The sequence below is a fragment of the Anoplophora glabripennis genome, unplaced genomic scaffold (assembly GCF_000390285.2).
Source record: "Anoplophora glabripennis isolate ALB-LARVAE unplaced genomic scaffold, Agla_2.0 scaffold491, whole genome shotgun sequence".
NCBI classification, from domain to species: Eukaryota; Metazoa; Arthropoda; class Insecta; order Coleoptera; family Cerambycidae; genus Anoplophora; species Anoplophora glabripennis.
Window position 1 is genome coordinate 70,835 of NW_019416602.1, and position 15,610 is coordinate 86,444.

Below are 15,610 nucleotides of genomic sequence, written 5' to 3' on the forward strand. Positions count from 1 at the left end.
TAGTATTATGCTCATCATTAACTCAAATTTCATTATTATACAGGGAGTAAGAAATTTGACCGCCATTACTTCGGTATGAGAGTAATCATAAATGAACAAAAAAGTTGTATATTACAGAAGCGTAAGATTAACAGTTTTCAAAATACAGCGAGTATTAATATTGGGAAGTTTCATCACAACCTGACAACAGCGCTTGACCTGCTGATGCACACCACGTGTACACGCGACTACGGAAAAAATGTAAACAACACTATTATTGTGAAACATTTAGTAAGTTTCAAAACAATTGTTTTCCACTTCTTAAATAAATAAAATAAAATTTATCGATTTTGTAGTACGAAGATAGTGTTGTGCTTAAATTTTAGCTCGAATTTTAGTAATTTATGAATCTCTTAAAACCGGAACTTAATTTTTAATCAAATTACGTATTTGAAAAATATGTAATTAAAGTACCCAAAGATTCACGTCGTTCAAATAATCATACGTATTAAAAATAATTCAGGTACTTACCAAAAAACAAAGTTCAAAAATGTGATAAACATTGTATTTTATGGCAGTTATGTCAATATTTCTTAATTATTCGAACTTTTGTACATCATTTTGGAGATTTTGATAATTTTTTTCTCGGAAATGGTTGAGTTTAGGAACCATGTCATATAAGGTTTTTTTGTTTATTTTAATATATTCTATCGTCTGTTAAAATTAGGGCAGTCAATCTTCTAACACCCTGTATTTCAGTTAGCTTCACAGGTATTTAAGAAAATGAACGAAACTTTTCCAGGCATCACGTAACTTTTTTCTTATTTTGTCTTTTTGAATTCAAATCTTAATTTTCCTGAACCACTATGTACAAGCTATATATATATAAAAAATAAAACAACTCAAAATAAAACAAAAACTGTCACATAAAATCGTTTATTGTACCTATTACGCCTATTTACAACCATATTGCAAATTCGTTATATAACATTTAACAAGTTTCAAGTATTTACATAATCATAAAAACCAAATTACAAAAAAAAAAACAAAAATATTTACAAAACTCATCATATAATATAAAACAAAATAACCTATGCATCAAAATACCTTACATTTTACTTGTTTGAGATTTGTCATAGATTACGGAATTTACATACATAATTATTATAAATAATCTTTTTATACAGTTTTTTGTCAAATTAAAAGAATATTTGAAGTCTTAAAAATAATTGTGGGGTAATTGCTATCCCACATAACATTTCAGTTATGAAATAAATTCAGAAGTTTCTTTTTGGACTTAAAAGTGCTTTTAGAATTATTAACTGCTATATTTAAACCTCTGTATATACCTTTATCAAAAGGTAGATTTATTTGGTAACGTTTAAAATAAGTTTCAGTAAAGAACTGAGTATTTTTTATATCGTGATTATAATATACCTGTGTCAAAATCGTCAAAGGTTTGACAACACATCTACAATTTTTTTATTCGAGACATTTTTCACGAGTTCCGAAAAAAACAAAGAAAAATTAACTAAATCAGTGAGTAAGTAGTAGGTATATAGTGGATTTTCTGAACGAATTAAAATTTAAGAAATGTTTCGTTTCTTTGTTGAACATCTTCAGGACTAACTAGAGTTCTAGAGTTCTTTACTCCAGATGCAAGTAGTTTATAAATGTTAAATATTATTTTTTTAATATTTGTAACTTAAGAGTTCTAAAGGTGTTCAATAAAAAGAAGAAACATAGAACAGACAGAAAATTGTTATTTTTTAAATATTCCTTGGCCAAAAATCCTACCAGTGACGTAAGCTATAATAGTAATTTCTATCTGTTTTCCGGCTTAGAACACTGTTTAATGGGAGATTACTCAGACATAGTAAACTCTTAGAGTTACAGGGTGCTCAAATAAATTGCGCAATATTTTGCTGAAACTATTTCTTAAATTATATCTAGAACATTCAAGTAATTCTGTGGAGATATAATAAATAAATGAGGAAACGGATTTTGGGCTGTAATTTGTTTGTCCTATTGATTACTACTGTGAGATTTTCTATATAATTCATTGTTTTCTAGATATGATAACCATTTTTTTCTTGTGGATGCCATATTGTTCTCTCATGTGATTAAACAAAGAAATAAATTAATTGTCCAACAATATGTCATGAAATGTCATGTTCAGAGACTATCAGATTGTTATTTTGATCTTAATTTATAATAGGCCGATAACATACCACTGGGTTCATAACTTTTTTCATTATTTAATCATAAAAATAACCCTTGATGTGTCCCTAAGAAAAGAAAGTTGTCTATCGCATCTCAAAACACAGACAAATAGAAAAAATCTCTCAAGTGTAGTGCAAGATAAAAAATATGTCAGATTTAATTTCAGGAAAAGTTTCGACAAATTACTGTGCAATTTCGTTGTAATTTGAAACATAGTGTATCTTTAACAGTCTATAAAATATTCTTATTGTCTCACTTTAAATAGTCGTCCTCCATGACAAAATTCTATGTACGCCACTGCATTAGTAAAGTAGCCGATTGTGGAATAGGGATCATAGAATACCCTGATTTGAAGGAAACTGTGAGCAATATCGATTAAATGATAGCAATTTGAACAACAAAATTATTTAATTTACATGGCAATATGACAAGTATGCACCTAATTTAAACTAAATGTTTAGTCATAATAATATTTTCATCTTCTTTACAATTAATTCAAATCTCTGAAATTTTATAGAAAAAGAATCCTGATCGAAATATGTTTAACGTTGAAAAAATTTCAAAAAATAATGTGGAAAATTTGAATAACGTACAATTATTAGGCACAACACGAAGAATTTTCAGTTGTGGAAAATGATCCTTATATCTGTGATTTCTGTTGATTATTAAATATTCCTAACATAAAGCTCATTCTTTTTTATCTTTATGTAAAATATCTGAATTTCAGTTACTCTGCAATTTCATTACTTAAAATGCCTAAGTATGTTATACGTTTATACGTTACCTACCAGTCTATTTTTTATATTTTGTTGTTACCTTTTCTTTAGTTTGATATTTTATTTAAAGTTATGTATTGTCAAATAACCAATCATTTACGCTATTATACTTATACTTTAACTTATTAAATTAAGGAATTTGGTTGCTAAAAATATTTTTTTCAATTTTTTTCATTAAAAACAAATTTTACTCCACATTCAGCAACTTCACTCTACTATCGACTGTTAGTAATTTGGCTACTAATTTCGAGTTTTATGTAAATGTGTAATCTAAATGTATCAATGAAACATGCGAGGCTATTAGCATTAAGTCACAAAAAATAAATCCGGACGAAATGACTAAGGACCTTCATCTGGGCCCACCAAAAAACAAGTGTGAAGAATATCACATCGAAATTCGTGAAAAACAATTCCACGACCCTTCGAACAACGCAAGCACCTACTTCCGTCAGAACAGTTTCATGTATTGGTGGTGCCTCTGCTGCATGGGCAAACCCGCGTGACGTACCTCTAAGTCCTGATCGGGTCTGTCCTGCCTGTACACCCGCTGCTTGTCCTCGAACTCTCGCAGCCGCTGGTTGTACCTCTCGATCTGCTCCCTGAGGAGGGCGTCCTCCTGCGCCGCCCGCTCCTCGTTATATTCCAAACAACCGACGCCGTCGAGGCGCTCCATGTCGATCCAGCCTCTCCATCTGACGCAGACGCCGTTCATAATAAAGCCGGATTTTATGTGGACCTGGAAATAACGGCGGGCATTAATTCGTTGTTTACTTTTGGTCGGTGAGGCAGTTTGTTTTTAGATCTAAGTGGGAGCTGTTTCGGAAACGGTCCAGAGCTTGGTTTGCTTATTTTTATAAAAGAAAGGGAAATTTTAACTGGTTGTTTGGTTTCCGAAAGAAAGCGACACAAAAAATACAAATATTTAATTATACCATTCAATCCACTTAATCCTTTCTGGTATGTGTCACATTCTGATGTACCTCAAGGGTCCAATTTAAGACCTGTACTTATATCTACAAAAATTTTATATCGTTTCAACTAGGCCGCCCAAAATTAAAAAAATAGTATTTTCTAAAATAACGAGCGTTCAAATAAAAACGTGGTCAAGTTGGTTCTGAAAATTTGGACGTAGGGCGTAGCGTATAGCAAATGAACTTAAAGGTCATCTGTCAAAGCGCTATATCGCCGCTATCAATTTGAATATTTTCGTTTTAAAAAGCGTTTAAAATGGTGTTTCCTCAAGAACAAAAAGTGTTTATCATAGAGTCCTACTTTAGAAATGGACGCAAGATTGATGGAATATGGAAGTATTCTATTGAGGAATGTTTCATAGAATTTCAAAATCAATTTCCCGGCGTTGTTGAGTACAAAATTTTTCAAAGTGCAGTTCAGCGTTGTGTTAATGTTTTTCGTGAAACGGGCAGTGTAACAAGAAAAGAAGGAAGCGGCCGACCTAAAAAGCGGACTGAAGAATTAAAAGAAAATGTCCAACAAATAATGGAAAATGCGCCAAGAACTTCTGTACGTGTTTTATCACAAATGGTGGGAGTATCAGTCGGTACCTGCCACACAGTGTTAAAAAAAGATTTGCGTTTGTTCTCCTATCGTTTAACTTGTCAGCAAGAACTTCATGAAGTTGATTTTCCGCGACGGGCTGTATTTTGTGAATGGTTTTTAAACAACTACGGTGAACTTCATAATATCACCTTTTTTTCTGATGAAGCCTGGTTTCATTTAAGTGGTTACGTAAACTCACAGAATATGAGAATGTGGTCTTCTGAAAAACCAGATAACTTTTTTGTCGAGGGCCCTCTACACGCTCAAAAAATTGGAGTTTGGTGTGCTCTCAATCGAAGGAGGATTTATGGACCTATTTTTTTTAATGGTACTCTTACTGCGCAAAGGTATAGAGAAGAAATTATCGCTCCTTTTGTTAACCAGCTGGAAGAAAACGAAATTACAAACTTTTACTTTCAACAAGATGGCGCAAGGGCACATACGGCAGGCGAGACGATGAATATGTTGAGGGAAGTTTTCCAAAATCGACTAATAAGTCTCAATGCTGAACATGAATTTCCACCGAGGTCATGTGATATTACGCCGTGTGATTTCTTTTTGTGGCCTTACCTTAAAAACACTATTTTTGAACTGCCTATTCCTGATTTAAACCATCTGCAGGCTCGACTTATAGACAAGATTCGTGAAATTAACAATACCCCGAGCATCTTAGAAAATGTCTTTAATTCTTTGAGGAACAGGTGTGAAAAGTGCTTGGAACAAGGAGGGGGACACTTTCAGCAGCTGCTTTAATTTATTGTTATAACAAGGAGGGGGACACTTTCCGCAGCTCCTTTAATTGTTTGTTATTGTTATCACGATTATTCTTTAAAATAAAGTTATATAGTCATTAACGTTATTGAAACTGACAGCTGCTATACAGCTCGTTGAGAAATGAGGTTAAGTTGGTCGCTATAAGCTACTCCCTACGTCCAATGTGTCAGAGCCAACTTCGACCACGTTTTTATTTGAACGCTCGTTATATCTGACCCTACTTGACGTAGGATGACGACACTTGGGTTTAGAACTTATCTAATTTAATTGGAAGGTAAAGAATCACTGAATTCGTATATAAATACATCACGCTGTGACGCAGATAAGGGGAATCACTTGGTAAGAGCTTCAGAAATTCGACGCCACTGGGTAATGCATTAAATTTCTAAAGAAATTTGATCACTTAATTTATGGTGTCTCCAAAAAAAAATATCTAATTTTATTTGGAAAACATACTATTTTTAAGTTATTGCCGTTTTCAACACATTACATTAGATAACAACTAGTTTCACAGGAAATGTTTTTATTTTTTTGTTAAAAGTACAACATATATTAATGAAAATGTTAGAAGAAATCGCTTAAGTAGAAATTTTATACATATTGTCTTTATTTCATTTAGCGCGAATTTGTGCAAAACTTCAAATTCACGTGACCCTCTTATATGATAAAACACATGCTTGGCGATATTTCCGCGTGGAAAATACTGGACACTGCTCAGACAAACAGCATTTCCGCATAAAACTGTGAAAACTACTGGGGAATTCCTCACGGTACGATTGTTATTCACTAAGTTGATCGGCTCGACCTTGAGTCGTTCTTCTCTAGGTCACCTTTTGCTGTTAGTCAACGGTCAAACAATTAATAATTCGAATAACTAATTTTTATAGATGGTGAATCACCGGCTTTTTTAATGCATGTCGAAATGGTGAAAGAAAGTAACACGGGCAAGATCAAGGTAAACCATTTTTAGACAGTAATGAATCAATATATTGCAAGGTGTTACGAAATATTTGAATCAACACACACACACACACGAAATATTTGTATTTCATAAAAAATAGTTGAAATTGTTGAGTGTTGTGCTAATTGTCGACTTGAAAAATAAAAAAATTAAGTACTTTCAATAAATAAGACCACACTAAGCTCCGAGTCATTTTACAAATAGTATATTTAAAAAATCTATCTATATGATCAATATTTAGTTATGTGTTAGTGAAAATTCCAAAATTATAATTCCTTTCTGACAATAGGTTTAGAAAAATTACTATTCAAATAAAATATCTGCAAATTTTTGAGTTTTATATTTAAGTGAACTGCAAATTTCAAGACAATATTTTACCGAAAGGTAAATCAATAGGGACAATTATTTTATTAAATGCCAGCTCTCTTTAGGCTGCAGTTTTTTCTTTTATTTGACGTCAACTTTCTTTGTTTTTCTAGGAGTAATAAATAAATCTCCATAATGTCAGGAATTTAGAAGAAATAAAAGAAATACGTTAATTGAAAAGAAACGAAATACAATAAAAATAAAACTTATATAATATATTCAGGATACAAATACGTGTAGAAAGGAACGAATTGAATGAATTGAATTTTTAAAATAACTCTAACACGCGTTTTAGTGTTTTAAAAACTGGTTGTTAAAATTTACAATTAACTATTAAAAAATGTATGTATGGAGAAAATATCCACCTATCACGTTTTTCTGTTGTATATGGAAGTTTCTGTCTTTTATAAAATTTTCATTAAATGTGCAGTTTGGTATAAAAAAAAATTAAATTCCTATATATCTTTCTACCCATATTACAATACTAAGTTGCTAGTATATACTTATTTTGTTTCCAATTTCAATTTTAAAAATCATTGTAATTACCTGTCAATTCTTAATGAGTATTTAATACTATAAGAATTATCACATTTCACCTAATTCTTCAACATAGATAGATACTCATACGACAACAATTAGAGATGTTTACGGGTTTTTTCAAGGCAATGGTCGAGTAAGTGTCAGTCTACTCAGAAAGATATCCTAATCGCTGAGTGTCCAACAATCAAACCTTTGCAAAATTGAAAGACACCTTCAAGAAAGTAATAGTTTTCAACGGAGAAGTGAAGATCCAGGACGTCACCGTACAACAAGAACTACAGAAATAGAAGAATAAATTTTGGATAGGACTGAGGAAAATTCAAAAATGATTACTAGAATCTAAAAAGTGATCTAGCAGTTCATAAAAACATCGTCTGTTAAATCGCAGCACCCGTGTCATTACAAAGCTGACGTGATCTAGCTGATTTATGATGAAATGAAGGTATTGCTCAAAGAATTTTAAAGAAACAGTACAATATAAGATTATCTACCCACATATCCAGAAATGGGCATAACTTTCTACTGGTTTAAACGAAATTAATAAATCCACAATATAAATTTTATAAAAAAAAAATTATTTGCTGATGAGATTACTTTTACAATACTAATCTTCAGAATGAATACATATTCACTGATTAAAATCCTCGTGTTAAAGTAACCTCTTGACAAAATTAATATTCGGGTTGGAGTAATTCGACAACATTGATGTATACAATATCCAAGGAGGTGGATCAGAAGAGGACAAGATGATGTCAAGGAACTGGCCACTTCGATCGCCAAACTTAACACCCTCAGACTATTTTTTGCGGAGCCCTTTGAAATTAAAAGTGTATTCTTCCCCAATGAAGACTGAGGATCAACCATACAGAAGAGTTGTGAATGTACAATGTAGACAATTTGGAAATAATCCAGAAGCCGTGGAACAAAACCACTGTAACTTTTTGAACATCTTTTATAATTAATTTTGTAATTAGTAAAATATTTTCCAGTCTTCATAATTTCAATTCTGCTTTAATTGTATTAGAGTTGGAAGGATTTAAAGTATTTAATATTTTTTAGAACAAACTCTATTTCAACATGATAAATTGATCATGCTAAAAAAGAGTTCCCAATTTTGCAAAGATTTCACGGTTGTGCACAGATAAATACAAAATCCGAGCCTACTAGCAATTTATTGTACCTAAACCTAACCCACTCATTTAGTTAAAATTTTAAAATGGACAAGAAATTTCTAGACCAACCAATAGAGATTTATTGGCACACTTAAATATTACAGCAAATTTCATGTATTACCTTAGTAAATGAAAACCCAAGTGATTTCCCTAGCAAAATCGTGAATAATTGTTTTTTTAAACAATAGATACTGCAAAAAAATTGAATTTTTTTGTTTTTTTTTAATAATATCTCGAAAAATAATGATGGAATCGTCTTACTCTGGACTTACCTATAAAATGTTTTTTTGTGCGACCCGATCCGTTCATTTTTTGCAGAGACAATCCGGAAAAACCTCTAAAATAGACCTTTCTTCAAAAATTCATAACTCCGTCAAATTTGAAGCTGGAAAAACAATCTTGCGGAAAATGACAGATAATAATATGTAGTTTAATCGTGCGCAAGATGGTTTCTGTCCGAAGCATAGTTTTTGCACAATTGCATTATAAACAAATTTGGGTCTTTTTTGCACAGCGTGGCGATTTATCAAAAATGGTCTGATTTAAATTCTGAAAACAGCATCTGAAAGTAGACGACAAAATCTCCAATTTGTATATCTCGGATTTTCGCCTCGGTGATGGGAAATATGCTAAAAATGGGCTTGAAAGTCGCCCGAAACAATCGAAAGTACGCTCGAGTCAGAGTCCTCCGCTCGATGCTTCCCCCACTCCCGCTACCCGACTGTATCCGGTACCATCAGAAAAATAATTTAGATCTAATGTCAGTTTTAATTCAGTGTAAAATGTTTCATTTTCTTTCCTAATAGTTTCGGCTATTATGCCATCATCAGGGGAAAAGAAATAGACAATCATTGCAAAAGAAATTATTTGTCTTCAATCTGACATGATGAATTAGTTTTTTTTGAAATAGACTGATTTCCAATATTTGTCATATAGTAGGAAAGAGAAATATTTTATACTGGATTAAAAAGGACCGTAATTGACCCCATTGCATCTACCGTAATTCAGCATTACAATGGATTCTCGTCAGGCAGAGAAAACAATATTTGTAATTATTGGTTGAACGGAAAAAAGTTATGGACGAATATTTGCTCCATACATTAATTTCCTAGCAGTTATAAAGTTAGAAGTAGAACCTGAAAAAGAAACTATTGGGAATCAAGAAAACCGGACCCTCAAATCTCTTATATTTCTCACCAAAATGTAGGTAGGTACTAACCTAACTTGATGCGCTTTGTTTTAAAAACGCTGTACAAATGGCTATCATTATTATAGTTTCAAAACAGCAAAGTTATTGCTTTATTAGAATCGTGGTTTATTTAATCCTACCTTATAAGGCACATAAACTCTAAAAACAAAAAACAGCGTCATATTTTGAAATACGCCCGATCTGTCACAGCAACTACTTGCATCGAAAGCACCAAAAACAGAACATTCTGTATATTTCAAACTCAGTCGCCAATGAATGGTCTATTATCTAGGAATCCACCCCGAAATAATCTTTTAGAAAGCAGAATCGCCACGCTTGTTAGCACCGAGACATAAAAATAACAATGAAATGGTAGCAGCATTGTGCAAATTTATAGTTTGCACAGTTAACGCGGAACAAATGGTCAAATGGTCACTTCCGGTCTACAACAGACAGGGCGTGCACCGTCCAGGGACTTATCTAATTGTTATTTGTGACAAATTACCTTTTCGGATCGGTTTCAAGAGGGGTCAACTGGATTATGCAGCCATAGCAAGGCAGTAATTAGCTTGCTTTCGAGGTATCGCGTTACAATTGGTTCTACAATTAACTGGTGGAATGTATTACTGTACGGCGTATTATAAAATTGTTAACTATACGGAGGGAATATAAAGACTTTTACACATTTGAGACTGTCAAATACAGGCAGTATTAAAAATGGAGAAACGATAAAATAAATTGAACTACTATCCAGAAATGAGAGATTTGGAAAGATGAGTGAAGATTTCATTCGGTTTGAAGAATGGAAGAATATAACATAACAAATATACAGGGCGATTTGTTTAAGGATATTTAATATGAAAAAATTGGTCAATTTACAAAAATAGTTGCATAATGCTTCAGTTTTCTTGAAACTTTCATAAATCAACGGATCTCCGTAAACCACACCCGTTGGGCCAAAATTTTGGCAGATATCATTTTATAGATCTAAAAACTGAATTTTTAAATACTTTGGTCATTCCTCTTTAAAAAAGGTATTCTACATTTGTTTCGATAAAATTAGCCGTTTTCAGGTATTTTTCAATGTCTTTAATGCATAAAAATGTTTCTTTAATTTTCTACTTGCTCACTTCAGCTTATTGATCTGACCAATATGATGCCTAGAAATTTAGTTGATCTGTTTGTTATGACCTCGCACTTATTTGTGCCATTGAATTCTACATAGACTGCCTTGTTTAAATTGTTTATAAGATGATATGGTAAACCAACGGTTGTAAGTTGGTTTACCATATCAACATTGTAGGTTACTTTCTCTGTGATTTTTACCTTTAGCAGAATGTTGCATCCACAAATACCTTCCCGTGATGTATCAGATTTGATAGATCGTTCACATGTAATAAAAACAGCAAAGGCTCCAGGACACTACCCTGAAGAGTACCTAGTTTTACAGTTGTATAAGTCTGACATATTATCTACAATTGAGCATTTGAGAGAGAAATTAATACCATAATTGGACCTGTATATGGTTTTATTGTTACTCTGTAATATTAGAAACCTTAATTTGCAATTTTCTAAGAAAAAAGATAATGATAGTTGATATCCAGTTAAATAATAAGTACCTAATAGTAATATGGAGTATGAAAAATTAGTTTTCATTTTAGTTAAAGAAGGCGTCTTTTTAATACATAGGCAACATGAATTATCATTGTATGACTATTTACAGAACAAAAATTCTGATAGCCCCAGTCGAAATAGAATGATAATAATTTATGTATTTCCTTGAAAATTTGCACTTATAAAGTTATTAAGAAAAAGTCTAGCGTTCTAAACAAGTTATGAGAAAATTAAAGCATTAATCAAGAGCTCTTATGGTTGAGTGACGTTTTTGTGACTGAAAAACTTTGTATCTTATACTTTTTTCGAAATGAGAAATTTTAATGTTTCACATTGGTTAACATACCCGTAATAACTTAAATTAGTATAGTATTAATATTTGCCGGATATTTAACATTCTTTTATTTATGAATTCTTTAAGGTAGGCGTTTTGCAGACAAGAAATCGCACTTTCAGTAAGACAATGATAGAACAAGTAGATGCATCCAGAAAGTGAAGAAGCGCTACGCCAAACTAGAGCAACCATAAATTTTTCGCATTAAAAGATCACGGAGAACATGTAAACATCAGAAAATTTACATCTCCTGCTTTTTCCAGCACATTTATAAAGATATTCAATAATTGTGAATAATGCATGAGCTAATATTTTCCTAAAAGTATTCTGCGGAGTGTGATAATGTTTATAATATCTACCGTACATGCAAAATTCAGAAAAGAGAGACAATATGCCTTTTTCCTTTTTTTGATTATATCGTCAGTTGTCTTATACGCTGAAGAAAACTTACGTATGTGTAGAGATATTGTTTCCAACTTGCTTAGATTTTCTAAATGCTAAACAATATATTGCGCATATAAACTCCCCCATAAGTTTTTTTACTGTTATGAGGAATCCATGAAATATTGTACGAATTTCATTTCTTACATATATTAGATCATACAAGACAAATTGGTCTCCAAACGTTATTAAGTCAATTACTTTTTTATTATGACCACAAAGTTATTTAAAATTAATATATCACCAATTAGGTAATTAGTTAAAATTAGTAATGACATATAAACTTTTCAAAACATTACCTAACACTGTCCGCGACATATTAAAAGTAATTTTCTCAAGTTTTTCATAATTGGGAATTACCACAATCTTAATAACATATTTATATTTATTTTACAGGCACTACCTAACTAACAACTACTTGTAATATAAATATTATGCAAAATACGATTTATATAATCATAGACATTCCTACAAGTTCGAAAAAAGTATCATTTTTTCCCGTGGAAAAATCTCCTGACCATTTATATCTTTAATCTGACAGAACTAATCACGTTAAAATCTCGTTAACCATCTGTCCTGTTCTAACTTATTTGGTTAGTTACCAATTGATTTGAAAGTTAATAACGTGACTTAACGTTTTCAACCCTTTACATCAAGTTTTATTTCCTTGTCACCGCTCCAGTATGGTGCAATGAATGAAAAAAATCAGTCACGGAGGGTAGTACCTCCCAAACCTGTGTTCATTGAAAATATTTTTGAAAGGGTTGCTAGCCGTTGGCTATCCAGCCCTTTGGGGCAGTCCGGAATTGCAACACACTGCCTATTAAGTATTATCATGTAAAATATGTTCTTTGCTAAAACATAAATAGGCGTGGTTCGGTATAAATAATCATAAAGTGACACTGCTACTTGCCTGACCATTGGTCCATAGCGGCAGATGTTCACCAGAACAGGTTAGAATAACGTTTTTTTTTACAATTAAAAATAATAAAGTTACGTCCGTACAATATTTGTTGAGATAGAATTCCAATGAAAGAATAAGATGCAATTATAAACACGCTAGTACAAAAAAAAAAGGAATAAACAAACATCTATTTAAGTAACCTACTATTACTTAGTCCCTAATCTGATAAATTTTCTAATTATCTTCATCACTGGAACTTTCACTATCAGAAGCTGTTGTAATCAAGTCTTCTAGTACCACATCAACTCGAATCTCGTTTTGCGAGAAGTAATTATCTTCAACTTTAACATTTCATCCAGTGTTCGACAAGAACTGTCGAATATTCTTCTTCTGTCAGAGTTTTCACAACTTCTAATTTAAATAAAACATTTTTTCTTCTCTACGTTGTTTTTAACTTGAGCCCATATCATTTCAATCGGATTTAAATCAGGATAGTGGGGTGGGAGCCTCAAAGCCACGCGCCCGTTTTCTTGAAGTAGACGAAAGAATGTGCTGTTTTTTATTATGTTTAATAATTTCATACAATTGTGGCTTAAGCAAAATCGGCGAAAGAGGTATATTTTTACATATTAACCAATCTACCATATCTGTTTCTCTTGAGTCGCAGGCAGACTTTATGTACTTGTACATTATGATATGGTGCATCATCAGTTACAACAACACAATTCGGGGGGAAATTTGGAAGCATCACAGTTTTTTAATTGTATTTTGTTTTCATTTGGAAAAATTATCTTAAAACAATTATAGGTACACCTTAAACACGATTATCTTCGACTATAAAATTAAATTCCTTTCTTTTGTTTTTCAGATCCATTGATTTATTTTAATAAAAAATTACACTGAAATGCACAAGATATTTACGAAGAAACAAGCAAGCTGCTAAGGTAAACTCGACCAAAAAATAACTATTTCATGAACATGCATTTGTAACTTTGAATGCAATAAGGAAAAAAATTAAAAATAAAAAATTTGTGAGCATTCTTAAACAAAGGTCATATTATTAAATCGAACTCCACAAAATTTATTTTGGAAAAAGTAAGGAATAATAAAAAGGGACGTTCTTAAAACTCTGCTACTACTTTTTTAAATAAAGATAAGTGTGTAAAAACGAATCAGTCAATAAACTAATAATAACAGACAACAATTTTAATTTAAAAGCCTTTAAATATATCTACCATTTCATCAAATGTGACAGTATTTTTACGTAAATTCCAGTGCTTAAAAATTGGTTTTTATAACATGTACAATAAGAATTTTTATCCACAGTCACCTTATAATCCACTAGTGGAATATAGTAACTTTATTTCACTAGTAGAATAAACCTAAAATAAATCAAATTTAATTTATTTATTTATTTTATTAACATTAACATTTGTAGTAATAGACATTTCGTTTTTTGTTTTTATCACATTTAACTTCCTTTCCGTTAATAACAACCATTGCAGTATTGTTGCCATCAATTTCGGAACGCATAACATCTGCCGAAATTTGTGAAGAATTTGCACAAGTTACGGATGTCTCTTCTTGTAACGAACAGCTAGTTTTCCTTGGATAATCCTTGCAATATCAAGTTTGTTATATATAGATTCATCAACATAACTTTCTGCCAGAGAGGAGCTCTTCCATCCATGCTGTTTGATGGTTGTAAGATCATCACCTTTATTGGCCAATAAAGTTGTTGAAGTACGCCTCATACAATGGCCAGTATATGCTTCTGGATTTGCGATATTCAGGAATGAAGCAGCTACTGAGGGTACCTTCGCCAATGTGTTGATTCCAACAGGCTGAGAAGTACATTTTTTACGTAAGTATGTTAAAAAGAATCTGTCTTGTTAGCCGAATTGGGCGCACAAAAATATATTTTGTGCATATTTCAACAGCATTCATGAAAAATCCTTCTTCTACAATTGTAAATTTTCTTGAAATGTCCGTCTTGGTGTCAGGTACTTAAACAAGTAAGTAATTGCCAACCTTCTGTACGTCACTAATTTTCAAATTTGTCAGTTCGCAGCATCGACAGGCATCAGAAACCCTCATTATTAGTGCAACCTAAAATAATTCAAAGTTCACTCTATACCTAACAACATGTAAAAGGTAAAGAGATATTACCTTAATCATTAAATATTCTTTATCGGAAGCCCCAGTCAAAAATTCTTCAATATGTGGTATTTAAAATAATGCAGCTTTTTTTGCTTTGTATCCTCTCGATTCACTCTTCAAATAAGCAGTAAGCTTGTTATATTTTCCAATATCTATATTTTTGTAGACCTTTATAGTAGCCTTCAACATCGAATACTTCGACCACATAGATGAAATTGCATATTTTTTCTTCAAATTTAAAAAATACAATAGCATGATTTCATCTCCGTTTTTCCCTCCATTCGTTAAATTCGGCGAAAAATTTTTCGTAATGTTCCCTGGATTTCGCTGGCAATAAATGGAAAATTGCTTCTTAATCTTCTTCAAAAACAGCCACAGGAACAGAATTACTTTCTTGCATTTTTATCAAATTCAGATAGAACTGTTTCTTAAATAATTGATAATAAACAACGTACCATAGTAACCAGTAGGTATAACAAAACCTACTACGTTTCATTGAGTACTAGTATTTTTTATTAAATTGCAATCATTTTGACTCCACATGAATATGATTATGATGTAATTATGGATAAAACGTTGTATTGCATTCCTGTTTTATTTGCCTTTTATCCACTTAAGTA

General features: G+C 31.8%; 1 protein-coding gene across 1 annotated transcript in view; it reads right to left on the reverse strand.

Moving 5' to 3' along the window:
* Nucleotides 1–899: 899 nt before the first annotated feature.
* Nucleotides 900–15,610, reverse strand: part of LOC108912037 (protein big brother) — a 55,631-nt gene continuing 40,920 nt past the window's right edge. The window contains exon 3 of the mRNA XM_018717183.1: nt 900–3,714. Coding sequence (XP_018572699.1) covers nt 3,427–3,714 — 288 coding nt within the window. The 3' untranslated portion in view covers nt 900–3,426. The remainder of the gene's footprint in view (nt 3,715–15,610) is intronic.